The sequence below is a fragment of the Nymphalis io genome, chromosome 5, assembly GCF_905147045.1.
Source record: "Nymphalis io chromosome 5, ilAglIoxx1.1, whole genome shotgun sequence".
NCBI lineage: Eukaryota > Metazoa > Arthropoda > Insecta > Lepidoptera > Nymphalidae > Nymphalis > Nymphalis io.
Window position 1 is genome coordinate 9,049,257 of NC_065892.1, and position 26,398 is coordinate 9,075,654.

General features: G+C 33.0%; 1 protein-coding gene across 2 annotated transcripts in view; it reads right to left on the reverse strand.

Annotated features, from left to right (window-relative positions):
• Positions 1-1,968: 1,968 nt before the first annotated feature.
• The window catches only part of LOC126768825 (uncharacterized), a 38,179-nt gene continuing 13,749 nt past the window's right edge, over positions 1,969-26,398 (reverse strand). Inside the window, exons 2-9 of one of the 2 annotated variants that reach the window (XM_050487172.1) lie at positions 20,994-21,234; positions 16,529-16,737; positions 14,243-14,378; positions 10,289-10,422; positions 9,767-10,105; positions 9,165-9,288; positions 7,504-7,564; positions 2,174-2,313 (exon numbers count right to left, since the gene is read on the reverse strand). In XM_050487172.1, coding sequence (XP_050343129.1) covers positions 2,301-2,313; positions 7,504-7,564; positions 9,165-9,288; positions 9,767-10,105; positions 10,289-10,422; positions 14,243-14,378; positions 16,529-16,737; positions 20,994-21,036 — 1,059 coding nt within the window. In that variant the 5' untranslated portion in view covers positions 21,037-21,234 and the 3' untranslated portion in view covers positions 2,174-2,300. Of the gene's footprint in view, positions 2,314-7,503; positions 7,565-9,164; positions 9,289-9,766; positions 10,106-10,288; positions 10,423-14,242; positions 14,379-16,528; positions 16,738-20,993; positions 21,235-26,398 lie in introns of both variants that reach the window. The other variant, XM_050487171.1, reaches the window with a different exon arrangement.

Sequence of the window (26,398 nt, forward strand, 5' to 3'; positions counted from 1 at the left end):
ATAATTTGCTCTAAGTAGTTATTATTTCATTCTTACAGATCTTACTTTATGTTAAAAAAGGGTTTGTATAAAGTTTAGATAACAGATTTTTTCGGAAAAATTGCTAAAATAATTTATGGTACACGAAATGTTTATAGCTAATATTGGATTAGGTGTAAGCGCACTCATGTAAGATATAGCGTCTGCTCCATTAAAGCTTACTCGCTCGAGAAATTTCCATTACCTACAAACCGTATTGCGTGTGTTTTATCACTCATCGACCTGCAGAACACTTCTGATAAAAGATGATTTTAGACCTAATACCATGGCAAATTAATTCTGCTATTGAAGTGTTTTCCGGACGATTTTAGTATTTTCAAGGATAATGTTTTGTACATTACACGAACAAGTAATGGAGATAACTAAACGCGATACATGTTATTATTATGGGCACAGAATTCGGTGAAAACTAACGGTATTTAGATAACGAAGAAAATGTTGTTCCTGTATCTTTGAAAATATATTTATCAAAAAAATATTATAACATTATAATATGATGAAGATGAGGATGTCGATGATGTTTTCCTGATCGAGTTCTGCCATGACTAGAGAGATTTTAGGTTTAGGACCAACTTTTAGGACCAGGCTTTCTAAGACACGGGTTTATTAAGACTGCCAACTTCCAAATTCGGGCTCCTACTGAGAATCTCTTGATACCAAAACTTTTATATGATCGATTTGAGGTTTAAAGTTCTCGGTATCTGCTACCCTAAAATCCCAACGGGTTCCTAATATTATATACTAATATTATAAACACGAAAGTTTGTGAGGATGGATTGATTTTTATTATTCTTCTATGCAAAACTACTGAATGGGTTTGGATGAATTTGGAATAAAGATTATATATATTATATATAATAGTCTCATAACTAATACACAGACTACCTAACATCTCCGCCCCTCCCATCTCATGCGGGCGTAGCCGCGAGTGAAAACTAGTTAATACTCTAAACCGAAGCCCTAGAAATAATTTTGTCAATGAACTAATTAAGTAAATTATAAACGTAACTTAACTTTTTTTAATTGACACTATCTAAATGTAGTAGAGTATTTTTTTATAATTATAAAGTTTTCTTAATTCGTATTAACTGGAACCGCTAACTGCGTATAAAGTACAACTTAAGTCAAAAATATAGGGATGTCTGATTTTCAAGCCCGACGCGTTTATAAAGAGTCTAATTAACCCGCGCAATTCATGTTAACTTAAATTTTTTCTTTAGCAGTAACTAAAAACTTCTTTAAAAGTACCCATATGTAACACTTAATTATTAAATATATTTCCCAATGGATTTCGTAGCTAATATTTTATCGCTTAAGTCGCTTTTAACATTAAATAAGTTTTCATTTTTTTAGAAATGAATTTTAAACACGAATTAACAATTTTTATTAAATCCCATGGATATTTTATTTGATTTTGTAACAAAATGTATTAATCTGTGATTTTTTTTTAATTTACGATACTGAAAATGTATGTATATTTAATAGATAGAAAGCAAGAGGAAAACCAAAAGACCTATACTTAAAGGTCTGGAGCTTATTCCACCAAGCTGTTCCAGTGCGAAATAGTAGGTATAAATTGATGGAATTTCGTTTGATATTTATTTATACTTAACAAGCTTCCTTAATCTCAGAGGTACTTGACCGAGTTTGATCCTGCAATATTTGATAAAGATTCTTTTAAAATTTTAAAAACCTCCTTGGACAAAGTTTTTTTTTTTATATTTTATTATTATGAGTAAAGTATGAAATAAAACATGTTTTTAAAAACAGGTAAATTTTATTTTACGATCCTTATTTTGTAGTAACAGTTACTTAAATAATGTTTGTGAAGCAGAACGTCACTAATCTTTTTAGATGTATAATAATTTTAAAACTATTTATATACAAGTATAAAATTCACTACTTTAAATCACTTCACTGATAAAATCGTTTTACCTGTCAATTTTATTTTACTAATACCCAAATATATAGTAGAGTACGAGACATCAATACGAAAAAACATACAATATGGGATTATTATATCGTAACATAATTATTTATGAAATGCGAATGTACTGTACATTGAAAAAATTGGTGGTAGTCAGTATTGGTAGATTTCACGTTTAAATGTACGTACAAGAACATGACATGTATTTGCTAGAAAGATAAGAATATTATATACATATATATACTCGACTATAAATATGGGCGTATTAAGTAGTCTAACACTGACATTATTTGAGAAAATATTTTGTTTTTTATTCATATCCGCCTGCCGTCCATCATCGTATTGCCCTGAAAAGAAAAAAATATATTATTGAAGCAGTAATTGATTGGGACTAATACGAAAAGTCATATTTAAACTTAGATGTTTAAAATATCGTTTATGTTAAGAGACTTTAATAACATTGAAAAAGATACGCTTTATTATTCTCTCGCTAATGGAGTTGAGCATAATAAATAGTTTTAATTGACCGTAAAAATTTACAAACAGATCAAATTTAGAATTGAATTATATGTACTTAAATGAGGGATTAATTTGACTATTCAATCAACAGCCAATCGTTGTCCACTGCTGAACATAGGCCTCTCCCAAGGTGCGCCAAAGCTCCCTGTCCTCCGCCTTCCGCATCCAGTTGGTGCCCGCCACCTTCTTAAGGTCGTCGGTCCACCTGGCTGGAGGGCGCCCTACGCTGCGCTTGCCGATTCGCGGTCTCCACTCTAGGACTCGTCTGCTCCAACGGCCATCGGTCCTACGACATACGTGACCAGCCCACTGCCACTTCAGCCTGCTAATTTTGCAAGCTATGTCGGTGACTCCGGTTCTTTTCCGGATAATCTCATTTCTGATCTTATCCTTAAAAGATACTCCGAGCATAGCTCGCTCCATAGCACGCTGAGCGACTTTGAATTTGTGGACTAGTCCCGCAGTTAGTGTCCACGTTTCGGCACCGTATGTCATGGCAGGTAAGACGCATTGGTTGAAGACTTTCGTCTTCAAACATTGCGGTATAGACGACTTGAGGACTTGACGAAGGTTGCCTAATGCTGCCCATCCCAAGCGAATTCTTCGATCGGCTTCCTTCTCGAAGTTGTTCCTACCGACTTGTATTATCTGTCCTAGGTAGGTATATTCACTAACAACTTCGAGAGGTTTCTCCTCGACGTATATCGGTCCCGGCACGAGATGCCTATTGAACATGACCTTGGTCTTGTCCAAGTTTATACCGAGACCGACACACCAGGAAGACTCGCCTAGGCTACGCAGCATTTCGGTGAGTTGTTCCAGCGACTCTTCTATGATGACGATATCGTCGACAAATCGAAGGTGTGAGATGTACTCGCCGTTTACATTGACTCCATATCTAGTCCAATCCAGCGTTTTAAAAACGTCTTCCAACGCGTTGGTGAACAGTTTCGGGGATATTACATCCCCCTGTCTCACCCCTCTGCGCAGTTGAATCGCCTTCGTCTTACAGTCCTGGATGTGGACAGTCATTGTAGCGGCGTTGTACAGACATCTCAGTACCTCGATATATCTCCAATCGATATGACATCTTTGCAAAGAGTCGAGCACTGCCCAGGTTTCGATGGAGTCGAAGGCTTTCTCGTAGTCCACAAATGCCATACACAGCGGCTGATTGTACTCTTCGGTCTTCTGCACAATCTGCCGAACAGTATGGATGTGGTCCACGGTGCTGTAGCCTGATCGAAAGCCGGCTTGCTCTGGGGGCTGGAACTCGTCAAGTCGTCTGACGAGACGGTTCGTGACGACTCTTGAGAACAGCTTATACACGTGACTCAGGAGGGAGATTGGTCTGTAGTTTTTCAAGAGAGTTTTATCACCTTTCTTGAAAAACAGTACCAGCTCACTCCCGCTCCACGTTTCCGGGGTCTTGCCATGTTGGATGACGGAATTAAAGAGGCTTGCTAGCTCTTTCAGGACCGGAGTCCCGCCTGCCTTAAGCAACTCTGTTGTGATTCCGTCATCTCCCGGAGCTTTGTTGTTTTTAAGCTGTTCTAGAGCCGCCCTAATCTCTCCTTGGTCAACGACCGGGAGCTCCTCGGAGTAATGGCGCATAAGAGGGGCGCGCTGGTCATCAATACTGATTCCCACGGGTTTATCCGATCTTGAAGAGAACAACTGCCCATAAAACCTCTCTACTTCTCCGACAATCTCAGGCCTAGAGGTAACGACCCCACCATTTTCAGTTTTAAGTTTTGTCAGACGCGGCCTCCCAAACTCCAAAGCGAGCGAACACTTTCGATCCCCGATTTTGCTCAATCGCAGCTTTGATGGCACGGGTATTGGAGCGTCGGAGATCGCGTCGCGTCAGCGTTTTTATTATTCGATTTAAGGCCTTATCTGACAAAAACGATGGTAGTTCTCGTCGTTTTCTCATGAGCTCGAGTGTCTCAGCAGAGAGTTTTGGTGCGTTGTCTCTTCTCTGTGGCGGAAAACACTTGCAGGATGTGTTTTGCAGTATTTTGACCAGCGTGTCGGTTCTCTCATCAATGCTGCTTATGGTTTCCAACGCGGTGAATTGATTTTGAAAATTTTTTGGCTCCGAAAAGTTCCAAATGGAACTTTTCGGAGCCTTGAGCAGCTTGGAGCATGGTAGGTCGGAGAGTAGACCTCATCATTCTCGATCTTTCGGCTTTTAAGTTGATATTTAGAGTGCCTCGAACCAAGCGGTGATCACTTCCGGTATTAAACCTGTTGATCACTGAAACATCTCTAAATATGTGCCTTTTATTCGAAATGATAAAGTCTATCTCGTTCCTTGTCACGTTATCGGGGCTTCGCCAGGTCCACCGCCTCTGAGGCTTCTTTTGAAAGAAAGAATTCATCAAAAAAAGCCCCTGCGCTTCGAGAAAGTTTACCAGCATTTGCCCCCTGTGATTTCTGCAGCCCAAGCCGTAAGGTCCGACTTTCGATTCACCGCTATCTTGTACTCCCACTTTAGCATTGAAGTCTCCCATAACAACATTGTAGTGGGCCTTCGAGGTGTCGTTGAGGGCCTTTGCGATGTCCTCGTACATCGCTTCGACCACATCATCAGAGTATGTCGAAGTAGGCGCATATACCTGTACGACCTTCAGGGAGTACCTGTCGGAAAGTTTTAGGACAAGGTACGCTACCCGGTTCGACACACTACTGATTTCCACAATGCTGCTAATGATATCCTTTTTGACTAGAAAACCGACACCACCCTGGGAGAGGTTATCACCTTCGCGGAAGTAGAGTAAGTTACCGGACTCTAGAGTTATCGTGTCCTCCCTCTGTCTTCGGACTTCAGATAACCCCAGTATAAGCCAGTTCATATGACTTAACTCTACTTCTAATTCGGCGAGGTGATGGTCCAGCCTCATCGAGCGTCCATTATACGTTGCCATGTGCAGTCGTTTTATACGGTAGCCTGCCGTGAACCGGTGATTCTTAGCACCCCCTGCCGCCGCTACCTTGGTCGGGCCTAGCGGGCTTGCCGGTAACTGGGGGCCTTTTTTTTGGGCGCATCTGCCATTAAGGGAGGGGTTTGCCCATACTCGCCGCGCTGGGCAGGCGTGTTGGCGAGCGCAGTAGGGGGGTAAGATGTATATGGGAGGGGGGACGCTGCTGCCCATCCCCCCTTTTCCCCGTCCCTCAGTCGCCTCTTACGACACCCACGGGATGAGATTGGGGGAGTACTATTCTAAGCCGGTACTCCACGGCAATTTGACTATTGACTGTTCTTAATGCATTCAATACGTTTATTATACTGCTACATCTGCGTACTAACGCATTCACGAGTATATAAAAATGCAGATTTAGCCAATACTGATGAGAATCGATAGTGATATATTTAAATCATCGACCATCTTTTTTTTAGTTCCTGGTCTAAGGCTTTTAAATCAATTCCGCTTCTTATCCATCTACGTTAAGAACATTAATGTAGATGGAGAAGTTGATGTTAGTCCAACTGCGCCATAATCATATCGAAATATATGCCTTAAGACTGCGGCTACGTTTTGTTTTAAGTTAATTCTACTAAAACTAAACTCGAAGAGAACAAAACAGTCCCAAGGAAGATATTCGTACCAGGCAAAAATAATAAATATTATTAATAATAAGAATATTCTGCAGGTTTTTAGGTGTAATAGATTTTTTTACAGACCTATTAAAATATTGTTAGTTCAATTTCAAACTAGTATTTGGCATTCAAAATATAAATATCTTCAATCATTTTACGTATATTCTATTTTTACCAATTATTCAGTAACTAGGACAATTCGAAGGCATCATAATCCATAAGCAATGGTTATAGATACAAAAATGCCAGACTTACGTTTTTTTGCTGTTATAGATTTTAGATAAACAGTGTAAATACCGTTTACAGTTTTGGGAACCACTTACCATGAGGTTACCGGTAGGCAAACAGGTATTTGAAAATAAATAAAATAAATATTTTTAGGTTAATACCTTATTTATAAAGCTATTTAGGAAAAAATCAACCATCTCTTAAATTAAATAAAGATATGTTTTATACGCTCCAAATTAGTACCCACATAATTGCATATTTTTTTCCAATTGTAACAAAGAGGCGCCAACTATATTTTAATAAAGCGTGTTAAAAGTCCTGACAGCATACCTACATATGCCAAATATAAGAGTTGTATATCAAATGGTTTTGTTTTAATTCATATTTATATTACTCTTCTATAAAACTGCATTTTGTTTATACTGTGTTATGAAACATTCAATATATTATAATAATTATGGCAAAATCTTCTTTAAAAACTATCTTTTTTATATGTTCCTTTATTAGTATACAATCTCTATTATAAAAGTCAATAAGATTGGAATATATAATATTAAACGGAATACGTATAATTACTAAATACTGCTGAACAGTATCTGTCATTTTTCATATTTAACAATAATATTCTACATTTTTAATCTGTCAGCAAGAATAATGACAGATACTCTTTATGGCGGGAAATGGATTTACTTTTAAATTATCTTACGAGCAATGCGCGCTAAAATGTAATATAAGGATTTTATGATTGGAATTCAATGTATTACACATTAATTTAATCGAAATGTTTTATTTCTGAGTATAAACTTTTTTTTCACTATTATTCATCGTTTTGAAAACAATGACGCCAACATTTCGTACACATGCTCTAAAATTCAAAACAAAAAGGGAATTTTAGCGAACAGCTCAGAATTATGAAGTTACATTGCAGAGAGAGGTAAATCATTCCTATTCGGAAATTAAAGAAGCATGTTATTAAACATGTATTGAAATATTTCGTATTTAAAACATTCGAAATTGGAACAAGATGATTTGTATAAAACGAAAAGAGATGCGTGTTTTTATTTCGAAAAACTCGTCCTAAGTTCAGTTTATCGCCACACGTTGCCTGTTTTCTCAAAACTTTGTGAAAACGGCTTTCGTATGCACATAACTTATGCACGAAACTTGAAATGGGAGCAGTTCTCACCAGTGCTTAAACAGTAAATAGTTTAAAAGCGCCAAGACGTGTGATGTGGAACAGCGTGGACCTGAAACAACGAGAATGTATTTCAAAAACCCACTTTAATTAATTACTAAACACACTTAATAGCTTTTTACTTCCAGCAAGGTTTTCAAGTATTATATTATATTCTATTTATTGTAGTATTGCTAATTTCTTTTGTTTTATTTTTAAAATAATAAAAACATAAATAAGTATATTCAATAATTCAATAATTTATTTAAGTACTTGATCCATGTAGCTTCGCAGCAATGTATTAATGTTATTATATATATTTCGGTTTTTACTGGTGGTAGGGTTTTGTGCAAGCTCGTCTGGGTAGGTACCACCCACTCATCAGATATTCTACCGCAAAACAGCAATACTTGATATTGTTGTGTTCCGGTTTGAAGGGTGAGTGAGCCAGTGTAATTACAGGCACAAGGGACATAAAATCTTAATTCCCAAGGTTGGTGGCGCATTGGCTATAAGCGATGGTTGACATTTCTTACAATACCAATGTCTAAGGGCGTTTGGTGACCACTTACCATCAGGTGGCCCATATGCTCGTCCACCTTCCTATTCTATAAAAAAAAACATAAGTTGCTTATAGAGAAATGTTTGACATGTTTCGGGAATGTGGAAACTATATTCTATCATCATGGAACTGATGCGTTGCAAACACGTAGGTTCACCGGTCGATAAATATCGTAAGTGGAACAAGAATATTTACTAAAATTATTATGAATACCTAAATCTTATTTGGTAATTATTACATTACTGGTATTTTCTCTTACAACACATTTATTCATCTCACACAGAAGGCTTACCACGAAAGGCTAAAATTATTTTAAATATTTTAATATTTCAATGTAAAAATCAGTCTTACAAACATACATATTTTTTAATTTAACGACTTTTAGAAAATACTTTTAAAATGTATGCAAAGATTTTATTCCAATTTTTTTACATGAGTCATAATAATTGTATAGTAATTTTAATCATTAATTATTATATTATCACATTTCCAAGTGATGAAGTCTAATAAAATGAAAATTTCTATTAGGTTAATTAATCAGTGGGAGTGATTCTGTGCGCAGATAGAGTTTAAGAAACACTTGTTATCGCTTACACAGCAAAACTAATAAAACCTTTTACAAATTATACGAAATTAATACGCTTAGTTAGCACTTTTGTAAATTCACACGGATAAGGATTATCTTTATCTGACATATTTCTTCAAATATATAATAAAAGTATATAAAAGTATTTTGATTCACCTGACTCCACTGCCACGTTTTTATTTTTTACAGTTGATGATCTCTTCATATCTCAGAATTTTATATGAATTAAAAACAACTAAATGCCATAAAAAATAATCTATGTCACACACAGAATCCAGCTACAATAATTTTATAAACACTATAACATCTTTCAACTGCATAATTGACTTTGTGATTTCATCACATAATACTTTGAAAGTGCTTAGGCTCAATAGCCTATTGAATAAAACATTTTGATATTATATCTATAGTTATACCGAAATGTGTTTTATTTAGCTACAATAAATTAATGCGATTTAATTATAGTATTTTAAAATAATGTGGTATTAAGCGTTACCTTAGCTTTGATTATACAAATTTTCTTACCTGAGTTCGTGTCCCGACTACCCATGACGGGAGCTATTTGAGGTCGCTCCTCGTCTAGCAAAAGTGCGGTGCTCGCTGACCAAACTGACAATATGCGCGCCACGCACGTTACATTCATCCGACCCTGTGTGGAATAAATTACAATTCCATTTCAGAAATTCATTTTAAATTGAATGCAATGCCTCGCAAATATATAAAATCAACTTTTATATACATATATAAGTTATATAAAGCAGAAACAAGAACCTTTATTTAAATCAATTTAAATGTGCGTCGTATTTAATATTTTTTTTTGTGTTATCGGGATTAACTTTAATTTTAGTTCGTTTCGCTTGTACGCCATACTTATACGACTTACTTGGGAAAGTTTTTGTTGATCAAAAGTAATAATCCAATTATGATTGAAAATGGTGAAATAAATTATTTTTATGCCGAAATGTGTGTATAGATAAAAATGTATTATAGATATAAATTTTAAACAACCTTAGTTACATAAATAATTATATATAATCAATTATTTACATCGTAAATAATTAAATCAAATCAAATACACAAATATTTCGTATACATTTCAACATATTCAAAAATACGTACTTTCGTACCTTATGAAAATGCGAAGTCTGCACTCGTATAACGAGTTGACTGAAGGAGGAAGACTTATTAGATTTATCTTCTTCAATGCTAATATTTTTGCTTGAAATTTGTTCTAGTCGAGGCGTTATTCGCGTCGTACTCTCGAACTTCTTGTAAGAGTTTGAAGCAACTGAATCATCTATGTCGCCCGGAATGTCTATGACGTCCGTTGCAGACTCCTCGTAGCCAGAAATTGCGTCCCATGGACTGAATATAATTCTATTCGCATTTTCTAGTGAAGCATCGCTAATGACAGGCTCTCTTCGAGAAAAAGCCATGTCTGGGGGTGGAATATCGAGGCCTTTTACCTTTTAACAAATTTACAATAACATTTTCTTTTAATATTAATAAAACACAAAGGAATTATAACTTAAGTAAATGTTGGCTTTCTTAAAGTAAAAAAATTAAAATGTTACCTAGTAAGGGGCTTCTATATAATATTAAGTACGTATTTGATAATAAAGAAAATATAAATATTAAGTAGTTTTCACCTCGTATCCATTAAGAAGCCATGTAAGGTTTGCTTGTGGCTCTGCGGGAGGCGACGTGCAGTTAGCTCGCAGCATGTCACCCACAGTGTACCAACTCTTCTGTGAGTACACTATAGGCATTGCCTCTGGCAATTCTAATATTAAAAAAAGGATTATTACAAATTACATTAGGTCATTAATTTACCGCAATCAGGGCATTATGTCTGGTTGGGTGAGTGGTACCCATCCAAGTAATCTACAACAAAAAATTACTCGTGTACTTGTAATGATATATTCTGGTTTAAGGATATATAAGAGAATAACAACATCTTAGATCCCATTTGCGGTACATTGAATTTGTTAGAAACTGTGTATACTTCTTACAGTGCCAGTACAGTGGCAAACGTCACCCTTTGTCTTCATTAAATAAATGAAAAAAACCTCGTATCAAAAGATGGTACAAACATCTAAGGAAAATTAAAACAAATCTTTTAATAATTAGCAATTTGGGCCTAATAGGATGATAAGACGATTCGGGTTAACAAAACAAATGCGATAGCAGTGAAGATTAATTATAAAATATGCTCACTCATTGAAATTAAATCAGGTTTATTCCAGGCCTTTATTTCGTTGTGAGAATAAAAACTAGATAAAGATAAAAGAATAACATTCATAAATCGATAAAAAACCTGAGACCGTACGCTTTTTGGTGTGACGCTTTAGAGCGTCGACATTGTATATTCAGCTTTCATACTCGTCCATTCCATTTTAGCCCGAATTTTCCTTGTATCGGTGAACACGTCGAACACATAACGAAGAAACTCCACGTGTTTTGTCTGTCCGGCACACTTTCCATTACTGATGGAGCGTTGAAACTTAGTGCAGACTAAAATCTTTAAGTTTTTACATTCCTGTCGTTCGCTTTGTATCTATTATATTTAATGGAGACACTAAGTTCTCCGTTTTCGCGGTTAATTCGAGTTTTCGTATTTATTTTGTACATCAGAGCTTCCTCATTTACGTTATTGATATTGCTTCGTGTCAGTTAACATTATAATTATTTGGTATCGCATTTTGTTGATATTCGATAAAAACTTGAAGCCATCTATGGTAAGTACGTTAAGTATTATTGTTAGTTATTATTTTTAATGATATTATATACCGGTGTCCCACGACACCGCTTATTTTTTTTTTAATGTACATACTCGTATAATATGTCATTAACTAACGAACTTTATTACATAGGCTAAAAAGTACAGTTCTATTGGGTTCTTTTTCCGATACGTGTATGTATATTATTATATCTTTCTTTGAATACTGAAAATTGACCAACATTGATGTTTACGTATTTAATACATACATTTTGATAATTTAAATTGTTCATACTACATTTTTTTTTACGAATGAACCAACTTATTTTGACGTTTCATTAAATTGCTAATATGTGAAATTAAAATAAGATCTTTGAAACCTATCATTTTTTGCGAAAATACTAAAAATCCTTTTATTTTAATTATTTTAAATACTAAACTTTATTAAAATAACTTTTAATACGCCACTTTGAATGAATTTTAGTTAAGTACTCAGTTTGATTACATTACAAGTAATTCATTTCAATTTTAGCTTATGGATGATTGCAAAGTTGTGGCTAACTTCCCCACAAACCTCGTTATCAAAGTTCGCCTTTAAGTACAGGCTACACATTGTTATTATTGTGATATATATAGTTTAGAAGTTTCCTTTCAAAGAAACATTGTAACGACAATGTTCCCGTAATTGCACAGAAACATTCTGTAAATATACTGACGGTCGTACGAATTATATCTACATATTCGACGACTTTATATAAAATATGAATATGGAAATGTTTTTAAATTTAAAATAAAAATATTGGTAATATTTTGTGTTCAGCTGAACTGTGATTATTTATTAAATTACGAATCAGGTGATGATAATTGCTTAAATTTACTAACTGGCAAAGAACGAGATGGCCTAGTGGTTAGAATGCGTGAATTTTAACCGATGATCGTGGGTTCGATCCCGAGCAAGCATCACTGAATGCTTATGTTATTAATTTGTATTTACAATTCATCTCATGCTTGACGGTGCAGGAAAACATCTGCAGCTTAAAGTTTAATTCCACTGAAATTCTGCCACATATGTATTTCACCAACCCGCAATGGAGCAGCGTGGTAGAGTAAGAATTTATTTTCAAGCATTAGCCCAGCTGTGGGACATTCACAGACTGTTACTTACTTACTTCACTAACTGGCAAATCGAAGACTTATAATAATTCATTCACAGTGAAATAGGTGAAAGTCTATTTTCAAGTGTCGCTGAATTCCAATTTTAATGTTTTTATATTTATAATTAGTTTTCGCCCGAGGGTGCGCCCTTAGGCGACTTTCGGTACTCTATGTTCTTTTCCGTGCCCGTGACAACCAGAATACAGAAATGATGATGTTAGTTAAGGCTTGAAAATGTTACAAAAAAACAATCTCACTTTGCATTTATAGTATTAATTATAGCAAGTATTTTATAATAAGAGAATATTTTTTATAGTTATTTTTTATGTCACTACAGGTACGGCATATATTTATAATCTTTGGACTATGACTACGTAAAAGTTGTCAGTAAGAGATTACGTGAAGCAAGCAATAACGCCGCCCTCGTGCACTTTAGTTTATATGTATTTTTTTTTTATTTTTGGTTTTTATCTTAGTGCAAAATAATATTTTTCTTAATTCATTCTTTCCCTCGAGATCTATAAAATATGTTCGTATAAGAACAACACATCGCTGTTAATCTTGATCCAAGTGGCACACACAAAATTAAATGAACTTGATTAGACTGCAAAGACAAATTAAAAAGTCAATATTGCTTTTAACCGTGTTTCTGGTCAAAAGTTTGTTGATCGAGAAAGGGTTCCAACCGTATTATAAATAAATAATATTTTTACAATTCATTAAAAATTTTATACTGCATAATTTACAAGTGATTCAAAAATAAATAATTCTGTATTCTCTTATGACAATAAATTCACCTAATACACAAATATAACACACCTTGAAGCAATCGAATTGCTCAACAATAACCGTAAATTTAACAAGATAAACCTTAATCAAACATCCCCTGTGTTCCCCGCATTTATTGCTGAACAATAGTTCTGATTTACGATTTAGAATTCCACGATACAGCACTAGAGTTATCCCTATTATTTATCTGTTCGACGAAACATCGTCATTAAACAAGGCTTTATAGAAACAATTACATTTATATCCATATATATTAATTTAATCTTTTAAATTTCAAGAGACGTGTTTTCCGTGCATTTGTTGTATCTTTCCATTATTTCAATGAGTTTAGTAGTTTGATTGAACCCTGTGGTTTATTCATATTTATTAATCTTGACAACTTGTAGATGCAAATTTAATTTTCCGATACGAAAATCACTACAAACCTGATTGACTTACTTATACAGTTAGTTCACTACATTGCCAAGCAAACTTTAAATTACGTTTACGTAAGTCGTAAGCAAGCAATCTCTGGAGCAAGCAAACAACATCGCTCATTGTTTATTAGTTTCTAAACTAATTGCATTAAGAAAGTCTTATCCTATTTTCAGAAAATCATTATTTATTCTGAATTTATTTATTCTACAGATTAAAGATTTTGTTTAACAAAATCCAAATATGAATCGAATGACCTGTCAAAATAAGTTGATTCAGAGAAAATATTTTAATTTTTGAACAAGATATGCAAGGCAAAAAAAAATTGTCATCTGCCAGCACAGAGATAGAAATATTTCCAAAAGTATAGTCCAAGATTTTTAGACAGTTTGTGCAGAGCGAATGAATTTTTAGTGCTAAAATTTCTTCGACTTTGGATAAAATGGCTTCGGACTCTAGACAAAATAAAAGGATTCAAGCTCATAAAAATTGGTCAAAAACTTTCTTTTTACAAAAATATACCCACCTACGACACGCATATAAGCACTTTTATACACAGTGTGAAAAAACGGTGCATCGGCTGACACCTCGCATCGGTACCGTCCGCTTAGGCTTTTTGATGCACCGCGCAATACAACTTGCTGAGCGCCTGAACGTGACACCTAAAAAAACACAATTTTAATAGAGAAACGTATTTTAAGATTTTATAATCAATGAATTTTTATATATGTTATAGGTATGTAGTTTATATAATTATGATGAAATATAATTATATTAGTATGAAAAAAAAATAATAATTTATTTGCATAAAACATAACAGTATATAGTTTTACATACACATACATGTCTAGTAACATAAATATCATGCTAATTTTATTATAAAATTACAAAATTTAGAGCGATATTGACTGTAAAAATTAATTAAAAATTATGGTACATAATTATTATTACAATTAAATTATTGCCAAATGTCAAGTCAGTATGCATAACAAAATGAAATAAAATTGTCATTGAATATAATACAAGTAAAAACATTAATGTCATTTAGTATTTATACGTTTTCTGTCAGAATTCCTTTTACAGATTAATAGCATTTGTCTACCAACCAGTCGTGCACTATTTTTTTTAATCTGTTAAATGGCAAATCTAAAGTTGTTGAATGCAATAACGATCATTATGTGATGGAAACTTTTTGAACCTAGAGCAGTTTTAAATATCGTATAATATATTTTGATTCACTGTATTAAATTAGATAACATTTCCACGTGTCTCAAAAAAATCATTCTTATACTTTTTCATAAAACATGCCACTTCGTAAATGTATTAGCACAGTAGCGTTAATGATTTCAGTGTGCATTGGGCCTTTATTTCCACTTGCCCGGATGCACTTTTTCTGAATCAAGAAAATCTTATTTACGAAATGTTACCCCAAACTAAAATACCGTACAGAATTTTAGATACTACATACCATGATATACCCATAAAGCTGTGATTTGATCAGCAATATTAAATATGTAATGAATATGGGGACCCCATGTATAATATTCATCCATATATACTCCTCAGAAATTTATCGTAGATACCTGTTCTATATTTTGATTATCACATATCACTATGTAATTGTTAAATGTAATTTTTCTGTTTCTGAATACCATATATTTACATACAGTCATTCGAGGACGTCATTTAGATTTTAATATTTATTTCTTCTAAATTATCATTATTTTTTACCGATGGTACAATTACAGAAACATCATCATTATGCACAGTGCATAACTGTATATGCAAACTAAAGTTCACTCTTAATTTTTTTACTCTCATAATCCCATTGAATGGCAAATCAGACACAACAGAAAAAAGGTTGAGACGCAGAATCAATGGCTTTCCAAGGCAAGAGAGTTTAAACACAACCAACGTTTAACCTCAGGGCTACTATTTAGAATTTCTTGATGGATAAACTCAATAATTTTTATTGGCCTAACCTTTAATAGGAATCAGAGATTAAAACTATACTGGATGTTAAAACATATTAATGCTTAAACATATTAATTCATTTTATTTGTTATGGCTTGTCATTAGATTATTACTTTAATTATATATATATGATCTTAATGCACGCAATTTGATTTTAATATTTTATATTTTTAAAGAGTACCTGATAGCAATCACAATTACGTACAATATTCTAAAACGATAACTGTTATAAAGTGTCTCCAGCGCGCGCCGCGCACTTATGCGCTCGCAGCTGGCGTAAAATGTAGTAAAAGCTTTCACCCATATTAAAATCCAATATATAGATCCTATTTTGTTCACCACTACATAATATAAAACACATTATAATTTAAATAAAAAAGAAGTGCATTGGATTTAAGACATTGTACGAGACTTATATTCCTATTCATCACGAAGCCAACTTTGCGTATATGTTATTTTCTGAAAGGGTTTTTAATGTATTATTTTGGCACAATTTTATGGCTCTCTCATGGCATCGTGCCAACAGCTAAAGGTTTAACGTGCCGCTCGGCGAGATTCTTAAGTGATTTTTTTGCAGTATACTCGCTGAAGGCAGTTTAACGAACTAGCAAGATGTCGCAAAGCCATTGACCCATATGTAATTACAGTCGTGGCGTTGTTTATTGTCGCGCTGAAAGTGAATTATTTGCTCTAGAAGTTCCCATTCTTTAAATTTGATATGACTGAGTAAAATGTTTTGAATATAAAAAAAGTTTTAAAATAGCAAGAATGTGCAAATTATGTTTAAGAAGATCAATTAAAATGTTTAAATTTCTTGCAAATATTTTTCTAAACTTACATCAACGCTGATGCCTGTTTGCGAAAAGACACGGGTATTAGGCAATTCTTTCGGTACGAATCGGAAAAATTCCTGCGCTCCGTGGTACCATTTCACAGTGTATAGTGTCTCGCCAGTGTCCAGCGCCCAGCGGCAGCCGAGGGTTGCACTAGCACCCACCCCTACCGCCTCTGGTACATTAAGTTGAATGTCTCGTAGACCGAAGGCACCTGCAAAAAACAACTGAATTAATATAAAGCCTAAATTATAATACATTTTATTTATAATAGGATTAAATGTCTGAAGTAAAAAACTTTTTTGTACATTTTTTTAACAATATTATTCAAAAAAACGTACAACTTGTAAACAAAATATATAGCCTTGGTCCACCAAAAAACTATAATCTATCTTAATGTGAAAATTCCATATTTTTACTTTTCATAAATAATACTAATATCCGAGAATTCTTCTGGGTAGCACATCATAAGTATCGAGTACACAATCGTATCATTCACATCATCTAAATCAGATTTGTAATTTTTGCGTAAATTCGAAAAAATACAAACAAAATATTCCTCCTTTGATAATATAATGTATGTATATCTCATACACATTTAGGAAATGTAATACGATGATGTTGAGTCGAGCAAACCCAACATGTTTAACCAAAATATTGTTAAACCGCTAAACCAAAACCAGCATCGGTCCAATGAAACCAAGTCGAACGAGTCGATCAGCTTTGCATACGAATGAAGGGTCTAGCAAAATGTACTACCGTGAAATTGATCTATGGTTTTAAGAGTGGAAAACATACTTTAGCAGGTTAATTATTATAAATAAATATTATATGGCTTATTATAATTTCAAATCTCTATATGTCGTCGCGATGTGTGAAACGATTTGTACCTTTTCAACCTCGTAACTGCCTCGTTGGTTTATAATGGCTAGATGTAAGGCCTCAGACCCAGAAGTCCTGGGTTCAGTTCAGATTCAGAAAATTTTCAGTAGTAACCCGGAGTCTGGAAGTTGGAAGTGTGTACACTCCCGTGCCTCGGAAAGCACGTAAAACCGTTAATCCTGAGCCTGAACTCTTTCCGGTCGTGTCGGATTACCGTCCCATCGGATTATGACAGCTAGGGAATAGAGACTGCAAATGTGTTTGCGCAAACACTTGTACACTATAGATGGCTAATCTCTCTTGAGATTGGCCGCCATAGCCGAAATTGGTCTGAAGGACATTATTATTTTCATTATTTACCCTTTCCACCCACACCGACCCACAGTGTGGTGGAATAAGCTGCAATCGTTCTTCGAAAGATGAGTCAAGACTTTAGCCCAAAAATGGTCATTTTTAGATTTACTACTTCTAAGCTGGTAATAATGTTTTACCTGCTACGCGCGACTGTTGAGTACATCTTCATGGTTTAATGTTGGTCGTTTAGCATAACAGTAGGGATGATACTACATACATGTACTCACGATACTTCAGCCTGAAGAAGTCGCGAGTATTTGCTAACATATAATATAAAAAAATGATATTATGTGTGACGTATAATATAAAAAATGATAAAAAGACTAACGCCGTTTGACGTTTTAAGCAATCGTGCTTTAAAAATCGTCACAAGTATGTATAATTTAACTAAGATTTTTTTTTTACACAAGCTAATTTGATGTAGCTCGCCGCTATATGGCACATCAACTTCTTTACTATTTGTACATAAATACAAGTAGGACAACCAACGTCTACCGGCTAGTTGCTAGTAAATTATAATTATTGACAATCTAATCATTATGAATATATTGTAAATTACGTGTTATCGAAATTTTATATTTAGTTATTTTAGTCATTTTATCTGAAAACATTTGGTAATACTATTACTATCCAGTACGTTTGTTACTACTGCAGCTGATAGCACTTACTATAAAACGTGACTGTTGAAGATAATGTTATTGCGACATTTTTGTACGCTTCAATATTACATATTTACTAACTGGATCTATTTAATATTATTTTTTAATAAATATTAATTGTAAGTAATATACTATTATATTATAATTATTAGTTAAAAGTTATCGAAAAAATAAATGATGGATTATAAGGAAATATTACATTGGATTAGAAAAAGAACACTTCGAATTAATTCAGCTTATTATTATTAATTTATGCACGAAAAATTATTTTTTGATCTTAAATCTTATTGAATCTATGCTTATTATGGAATACTTAAAATAATATTATTGCTAAACTCCGAACTTCCTTACAGAAATATTATTTTACATGAATTCTACATAGAAAAGTTTTTCAAGGCGCTTTTTTTGGCAACTTTGTGGTCGATCCGTTAGCGGATGGCTGAGCAGAATTCCGTCTCGACGTAAGTAATCAAATCTTGCCCTTCAGCAATACTAAAGGTGGTCGGAATACATAAATCAAGTGAAAGGTACGTGATCGAATTTAAGATCAAACTCAGTACACGATTCTCGGCATGAACTCATTACAATGTAACCAAATTCAATTTACGATTTCTGCCACATCATAATATTTCATCATGATTGCTTTCGATAAATTTGTATACAACTTCGTATTATTTTGACGTAGATTTTGTTATGATTTGATTAATAAAATACATGTATACCAGGAATTAGAAAGAAATCATTAATTTATTTGAGTATCGAATTGATTTATGTATCAAACAGTAAAAACAACTTGATTCAAGCAATATTATTAATAAACCAACTATTTTGTTGAAGACTACTCTAAATATATACAGATCAAAATTAAAATGATGCAGTAAAAATTACAGTGATTTTTTTAAATACATTACTTATAATAAATATACATATTGCGCATACATTTACTACAATAATAAAAATATATAACAATTATAATGAATGAGTAATATCCGCTTCAGGCGCTTTTAAAGGATACCATATTCCGAAAGATGAATGTTAGTAATATTATTTTCTTAAGAATTAAAATTTTTTAAACATCCTTTTTATATATTAGTTAAATCTTTAATACTATTTTGTTTTGTTCTTATTATTCGATAGTGCTGATGACGTCATTCGCTTTTACGTCCCAAACTTTTCCATTGAATCGATAGCATCCCTAACCCTTCCGCTATAAATCTGACGCAAAAAATAGTTTTATGTGCACGCTCATCCGGTATCATCAACAATCGTCTTCGTAATCTGGTAACTTAATTTCCAAATACATTTTCTCTAGTTGGCCATAAATGTCAAAAAGTCGTATAATTCAGGGAGTTTTACTTACTTTATATATTGGGTTTATAGTTCATAGCTTTACGGCGTATTAGGGTTGATTAGTATTATTTATCTATATAGTTCGTCTTATCAGTTTGAAATGTTCCAAATGAATAAGAATATTTTAGGGGCTTATGCTACTAAGCTATTACAATGTGGATTGGTGAATACACACGCATATATATATATATATATATATATATATATATATATATATATATATATTCGTAAATTCATGAAAACTTTTTGTTGACTAGATTTGAAATTGACTCTATCTCGGCTCGTTTTGTATACATAATAAAAATGTCATGAGGCCACGCTTATTAATGGAATATTTTTTGAAAAGGCGAATCGTTATGAATTTTAATAAAATGTTTAAAAAAAATCTCTGCTTAAGTGTTTACGTGCATGTCGGGTGATCCACTTAAATGAAAGTGAATTTTAATGATAAATATACACGGAAATGATGTAGCAGATGCGGCATATCCATAATAAATGGAGGGAATTGTTTGATCCGAACGAATACCCCTCACCAACTTGAGGTGCTATTTGGATTGGCACTTTAGAGATTTTTTGGTATACGAACCTTTGGGTATTTCAGTAATCAGCTTTTCTTTAGGGATCGGATTCGAAACCCGATTGTATCGAAGTGATTTTAATAATTCAACGCCTTTACACGGGGTTCGATCTTTTACTTTAATACGATTTATGTTACATTTGAATACCAATTGCACAAAATTTATACAAAAATATATTTATTAAACAAAAAAAAAATGTATAAGAGATTTTATCATTAAAGTAAGAGGTTTGGTAAAACTATATACGTAAAATTAGTCTTTGGAATTGTTGTTTATGTGTGTACAGTTAGTACCTACACTTGATACCTACCGTGCATTACATAAATACTACAAAAATATACATAACTAAACATCAAATTATTTACCTTCTTTCAAAATAAACTTCTTAAAATTAAGAGACTATTACAAGGGAACCTAAATAACTAAGGGACTAGTGTTCGCTCAATAGTCGAAATTCGACCTTAATAATTATCGAAAATTTGAGGAAAACGTATATTTTGCATGTTCCAAACATTTTCTCTTCTCATCAATATCAGTTAAAAAATCGGTCGACAGAGAACTAAACTATTTTGTCTTTGCCTATTATATATAAGGAACTTCAAGTACTATTTTTAAATTGACCACAGTGATAATACAAATGAACTTACTTCCACCAAGCCACAATAATATCGTGGCAAGTTGAGAAGCCATGCTTCTTGTCCGAAGACCGCAGCCACATTAGGTCACGAGTGTTCTGTGACGGCAGCCACATGACTTCCTTAGAACCATCATCATTTTTAATACTAAAATATGTTATGCTGTTTCATACTCTAAATAATTTATTGTAGTCTATTCCATATATTGTATTTTATGGGTGAGCATCTTCCTTCTTCAAGTGACCATGGAAATCTGTAACAAAAAAGCATATTTGTTATTAACGTTAAATTTGTATTTAAATTTTAGTATATAACACTTTATGGTTGATTATTTTCTTTTAAATATTGTCATTTTTATAAGAAAGACCAAAAGCAAAATGTGAGCAAAAATGTCACCTTAATGCAATTGATAATTTTCGTCCATCGGCACTGGTACTATAAGAAATATAAACATCTACGAATATGTAAGAACACTGTCTTTATTTATCTGATCCAGTATATTATGCGCTTTATCTGAATTAAATTGGCGAGTGGTGCTACCTACTCAGAGCTACCTACACAAACCACAACGAGTAAAATTGCAATTCGGATAACGTCACTTTTTTTCATTAGATAAAAATATTTTTTAAAGCTATATCAATGAATTTAGTCATGCCATATTAATATTTTTTTCTGAACAATGTTTCTGATCAAGCTAGGGTAAGCTGGATGAGAATGCCCAAGGGCTTTTATTCCGCCTTTATAATTACTGCGTGTACGTGTATGTTACGAACAAAAAAGTTTTTTATATTTTATTTTTTCCGCGAAAACTGCTAGTCTGATTGGCAAAAAACTGTCATGATAATTTATTATAGTTCCAAAATGGCTTTAAAATCAAATCAAAACATACTTATTTAAATAACCGTTTATAAGCGCATTTTAATTAAATATTATTTTCATTATATTTGTTAGGTGCACTGGTAAGTAAGTCCCCCGTTGGTTAGTAATCACCACCATTTAGACAATTTTATTAGTAGAAGTATTAATAATGTTAATTAATTATCCCTTTGGGTGCCACTAACTTTGGGAACTAAGATGATACGTCCCTTGTGCCTGTAGTTACACTAGTTATTATCCATAGTTATCCGTCAAACCGGAACAAAAAATACAAAGTATTCCTGCTTGGCGGTGGAATATATGAGTACCCAATCATATATTCTACCGCCACCTACCGGTACCTATGCAGACGGGGTTGCAAAGCTTTATCACCAAGTTTAATGACTATATTACGAGATAAGCTTCCCAAATGTAGATTATTTATCAATATATAAAACTTGCATGAAAAACAACTATTATCATCTCCCCAATTTTTAAGATTTATACATATATTCAGTAAAAATGCCTTATTTATTAATGTCTATTTCAACTTTTAAAGTATTTGCGGGACTGTTTTTATCAAATCGAGAGCTACCCTTATCCGACAATCCGTATGCATAATATACTAAACTGAAAAGATGAAAAAACAGTAATTTCACTTGACCTTCGAATATAAAGTAAAAATATTTGATGTATCAGTTAAAACAAATCTTTATTATTTTAGATAATTAGAGTTGTTTTTATTGCATGACATTATAAAGTAAATAAGTTGCTTAGCATTATAAAGTAAAGACGAATAGTCTATGCAAGTTATGTTTTTTAAATGCTAAAAGTCATATTTTTATTGTAATGTAATTACATTGCCTACATTGTCATAAAATTTTATTTTGATTCTTCAAAATATATATTTGCACACGTGTTTCACTTTTAGTTCTTTATTTAAAAATGAAATAAATAAAATAAGGCAAATATTTGCGTTGACCGATACATATTTGGTTCGCTCTGTAGTATGGCACTGCAGTTGCGATATTTTTGGCAGATTTGAATTATTTGCAGCTTCAGACTATGTGAGGATAATGATGGATGATACTGGTGATAGACTTTCGTGCAAGCTCGTCTGGGTAGGTCCCACCCACTCATCAGATTTTCTACCGCAAAACAGCAGTACTTGGTATTGTTACGTTCCGGTTTGAAGGGTGAGTAAGCCAGTGTAATTACAGGCACAAGGGACATAACATCTTAGTTCCCAAGATTGGTGGCGCATTGGTGATGTATTGGTGATGTAAGCGATGGTTAACATTTCTTACAATGCCAATGGCTATGGGCGTTGGTGACCACTTACCCATATGCTCGTCCGCTTTCCTATTCTATAAAAAAAGAGAGCAACGAAATTTAAAATCTTCGCTTGTCGAATTTACTCATCAACAAAGTTCAATTAGTGACTTACGTGTAGTTAAAGGACGCGCCAATGGAATCGAAGTTTAGGCTCGAACAAGCCTTAGATTCTCATCTATACTAACATTATAAATACGAAAGTGAAGCGCATATACCAAATTGGCAAAGCTATTAATATTTCTAAAAAAAATGATGTCTGTAATATATTATAAGTATATACATTTTAATAGGACGTAAGAAGACAGGTTACTTAATATTATACAAATTTTATTTACTTTTGTAATGCCAAGATAAAAATTACATACTTACAAATATTTACAAAAACACACTCACATGCCTTACTTGTAAAAGTTGTTTTATAGCGGATGATTAATTAAATAACACTGTTCTTACGTATCTCAAATCAATAATGGCAGTAAGAGAGAAATCAGCCGCAAAGCCATGCTTATAAGTAAGGCCGTCATATTTTAATATTAAATAATACTTAAAATCAAAATAGGTATTACGTTATACTATGTATTCTTTATATAAAATAACCCTCTTATAAAAATCAATCTTCTTAAATAAGTTATCTAGTTAAAATTAAATAACCGTAAAAGTCCCAAGAGGGTAAAACCGGAATTGGATCATTACCTTAAAAGGATCTTTACAAAATAAGTTACCACAGTAAATTGTTTATTCAAACGTTGACAATTGCTAGATTCAATCTTCATATTCTATTAAATAAAGTACTGGCTTCAACGAATAGGCACTGAAATTTTTTTTGGACAGGATTTGCGTTAAATCAGTTTTTAGTGGGCATCTTCGTAGCTATGAGGTAAGGAGCTAAGGAGTAACTGTACTATTTTTCATGTCTGTTTTTTCTGAGTCTGGGTGTAATTATCTATATAAGTATGTATTTACAAAAGATAAGTAGTATAAGTAGTATATTAGTTGTCTGGTTTCCATAGTACAAGCTTTGTACAAGCTTAATTTGGGATCAGATGGCCGTGTGTGAAAAATGTTCCAGGATATTATTATTATTATATTGTTTCGCATATTTCGAGATGAGTCAGTTAGTCAGTGGCATCTCGCTTATATCATATGTATGTTTTTTTGGTTGTTTATGTGATCTTATATAATTTAACCTGTATAAGTTTATATAATTTAGCCAATAAATAAATAATGCGTACGTTTTTATAACCCTAAGTTTGTCAAAGCATTAATTTAATGTGTGTATAAACATTTCTATAAGAGAGTAAAATGTAAAATATCATCATTGATTTGCAATTTACCTACTGCCTCGCGAGACACTCCATTTAACGTGCGTTCTGTTGTCTAAAGATCGATTGGAACCGAATAAAATACATTCAGCAATTGAATAGCGCGCCCCAGCGTAATGTTTCAGCGAAAGCGACACTTTTTCAAGCGAACGCCAGGACTAATGGCTTCACGCGTTGGCCCCCGACTTTCAATAAATGGTTCGCTCGCGCCCCAACACGGCTAATCTATCCAATGGCTGTTTTTTTCCAATTTCAAGGCTTTTTGCTGGATTTAAGCAGGGCCCTATTTCATCTGTTCGGAAATTACGATGGTTTTTCTTGTGTCCTACTAAGCTCTTCTTATTAAGGATCATTTTTTTAAAACGTCTAATTCGGTTTTATAACCATAGAATCTCTTTCGATTAATTGTAACATTTTAAGTTAAGTATAAATTCAAGTTGAGTATTCCAAAATTTATACATCAAGACAAATATTTTTGTAAGGGTTTTATTTTATAATTTGTAGTTTTAATTAGTACTGTATTCATTTAGAAAAGTATTTACTTCTAAGCTAAATAATATATTGTAATTATTTTGCGCAGTCATTAAGTAAACGTTATTCATTTTAATATAAATTACAAGGTTATCTTAACTAATATTATAACAAAAGTGACTTTGTTTGTTACACTTTCAGGTATTACTCATCGTTATAAGTCAATTAACAAAATAACCATTCAATTACCAATTCATATAAGGGCTTACATCATTATTATATAAAACATCCCATAAGAATATGGGTGGATATTAAGATCTTAATAATACGCTATAGGCCGCACATTACGATTAAATTTCATGCGGTATTTTTTAAATCATGGAATGTGATCCACAGAGTATAAAAAAATGTGGTTTGCTATATACAACTATACTGATATATGGTACCATACATTAAACTACTAAATATGATAGGATGATACTTCTTCGCAGAAAAAAGAAAAGCTGCGGGCTCAAAATTAATAATAAATAAACGTAAATATTCACGTTGGTTTCTTATTCCATGGCCATATTTTTATCCTACAGTTTGCGATGAGAATAAGAAAATTCACAAAAATATTTAAGATATACTCTTATCATGCATTGTCATGCCACGACAGTTAAAGCCGGTACTGTATACCAAACCCGCCTGTAACCATTACTGGCGTCACATTCGAATGACAGCAGAACTTAATACCTGATCGGCTAATTTCGGAACGTCATTCATTTTTGTACAAAAATTTTGCTATGGCAACCAAAATAACGGATGAGATGAAGTGGCCGTGACAACAGAAAAATAACAATTGTGAAGTGGAAAAGTATTGAGATATAAATATACATTCGATTATTGATATATTGTTACCATTATTACCTTCCCGTTTCATTCGCAAAGTAATTATTCATTCAGCAAAATAATTGAGTTGAACAAAGCGCATAGTCACCACATCGCAGTGCAAGATAATTCTAAGTGACTATCAGTTTGAGATTTGTTCATCGTTCTTAATAAATAAAAATTAATGTTTGTATTTTTGTCCTCTATATATTCCTAAGCCATTCATCCGATTGTGATGAAATCTTTGTTGGGTGTTCTGCTTATGACAGTGAAGGTCCTGGCCCATATAAACGTTTAATGTAAGCCTTACCTTACTAATATATGTTAAGGTAGGTAGAATTGAAAATGTTATCTGTTGGATACAAAATGAAAACTTAGTACCAAATAAGGGTTAAAAGAGAGTCAGGCATGTACTATTAAAATTATATTATTACTTAAGTTCAATTTAAAAAATAGGATTTTAACAAATCAATAAAATAAACACTACAAACTAAGCGCAATTTTAATTAAAATGTATATCATATCAGATATCTTTTTTGGAGTTTGGATCGTTGTCATAATATT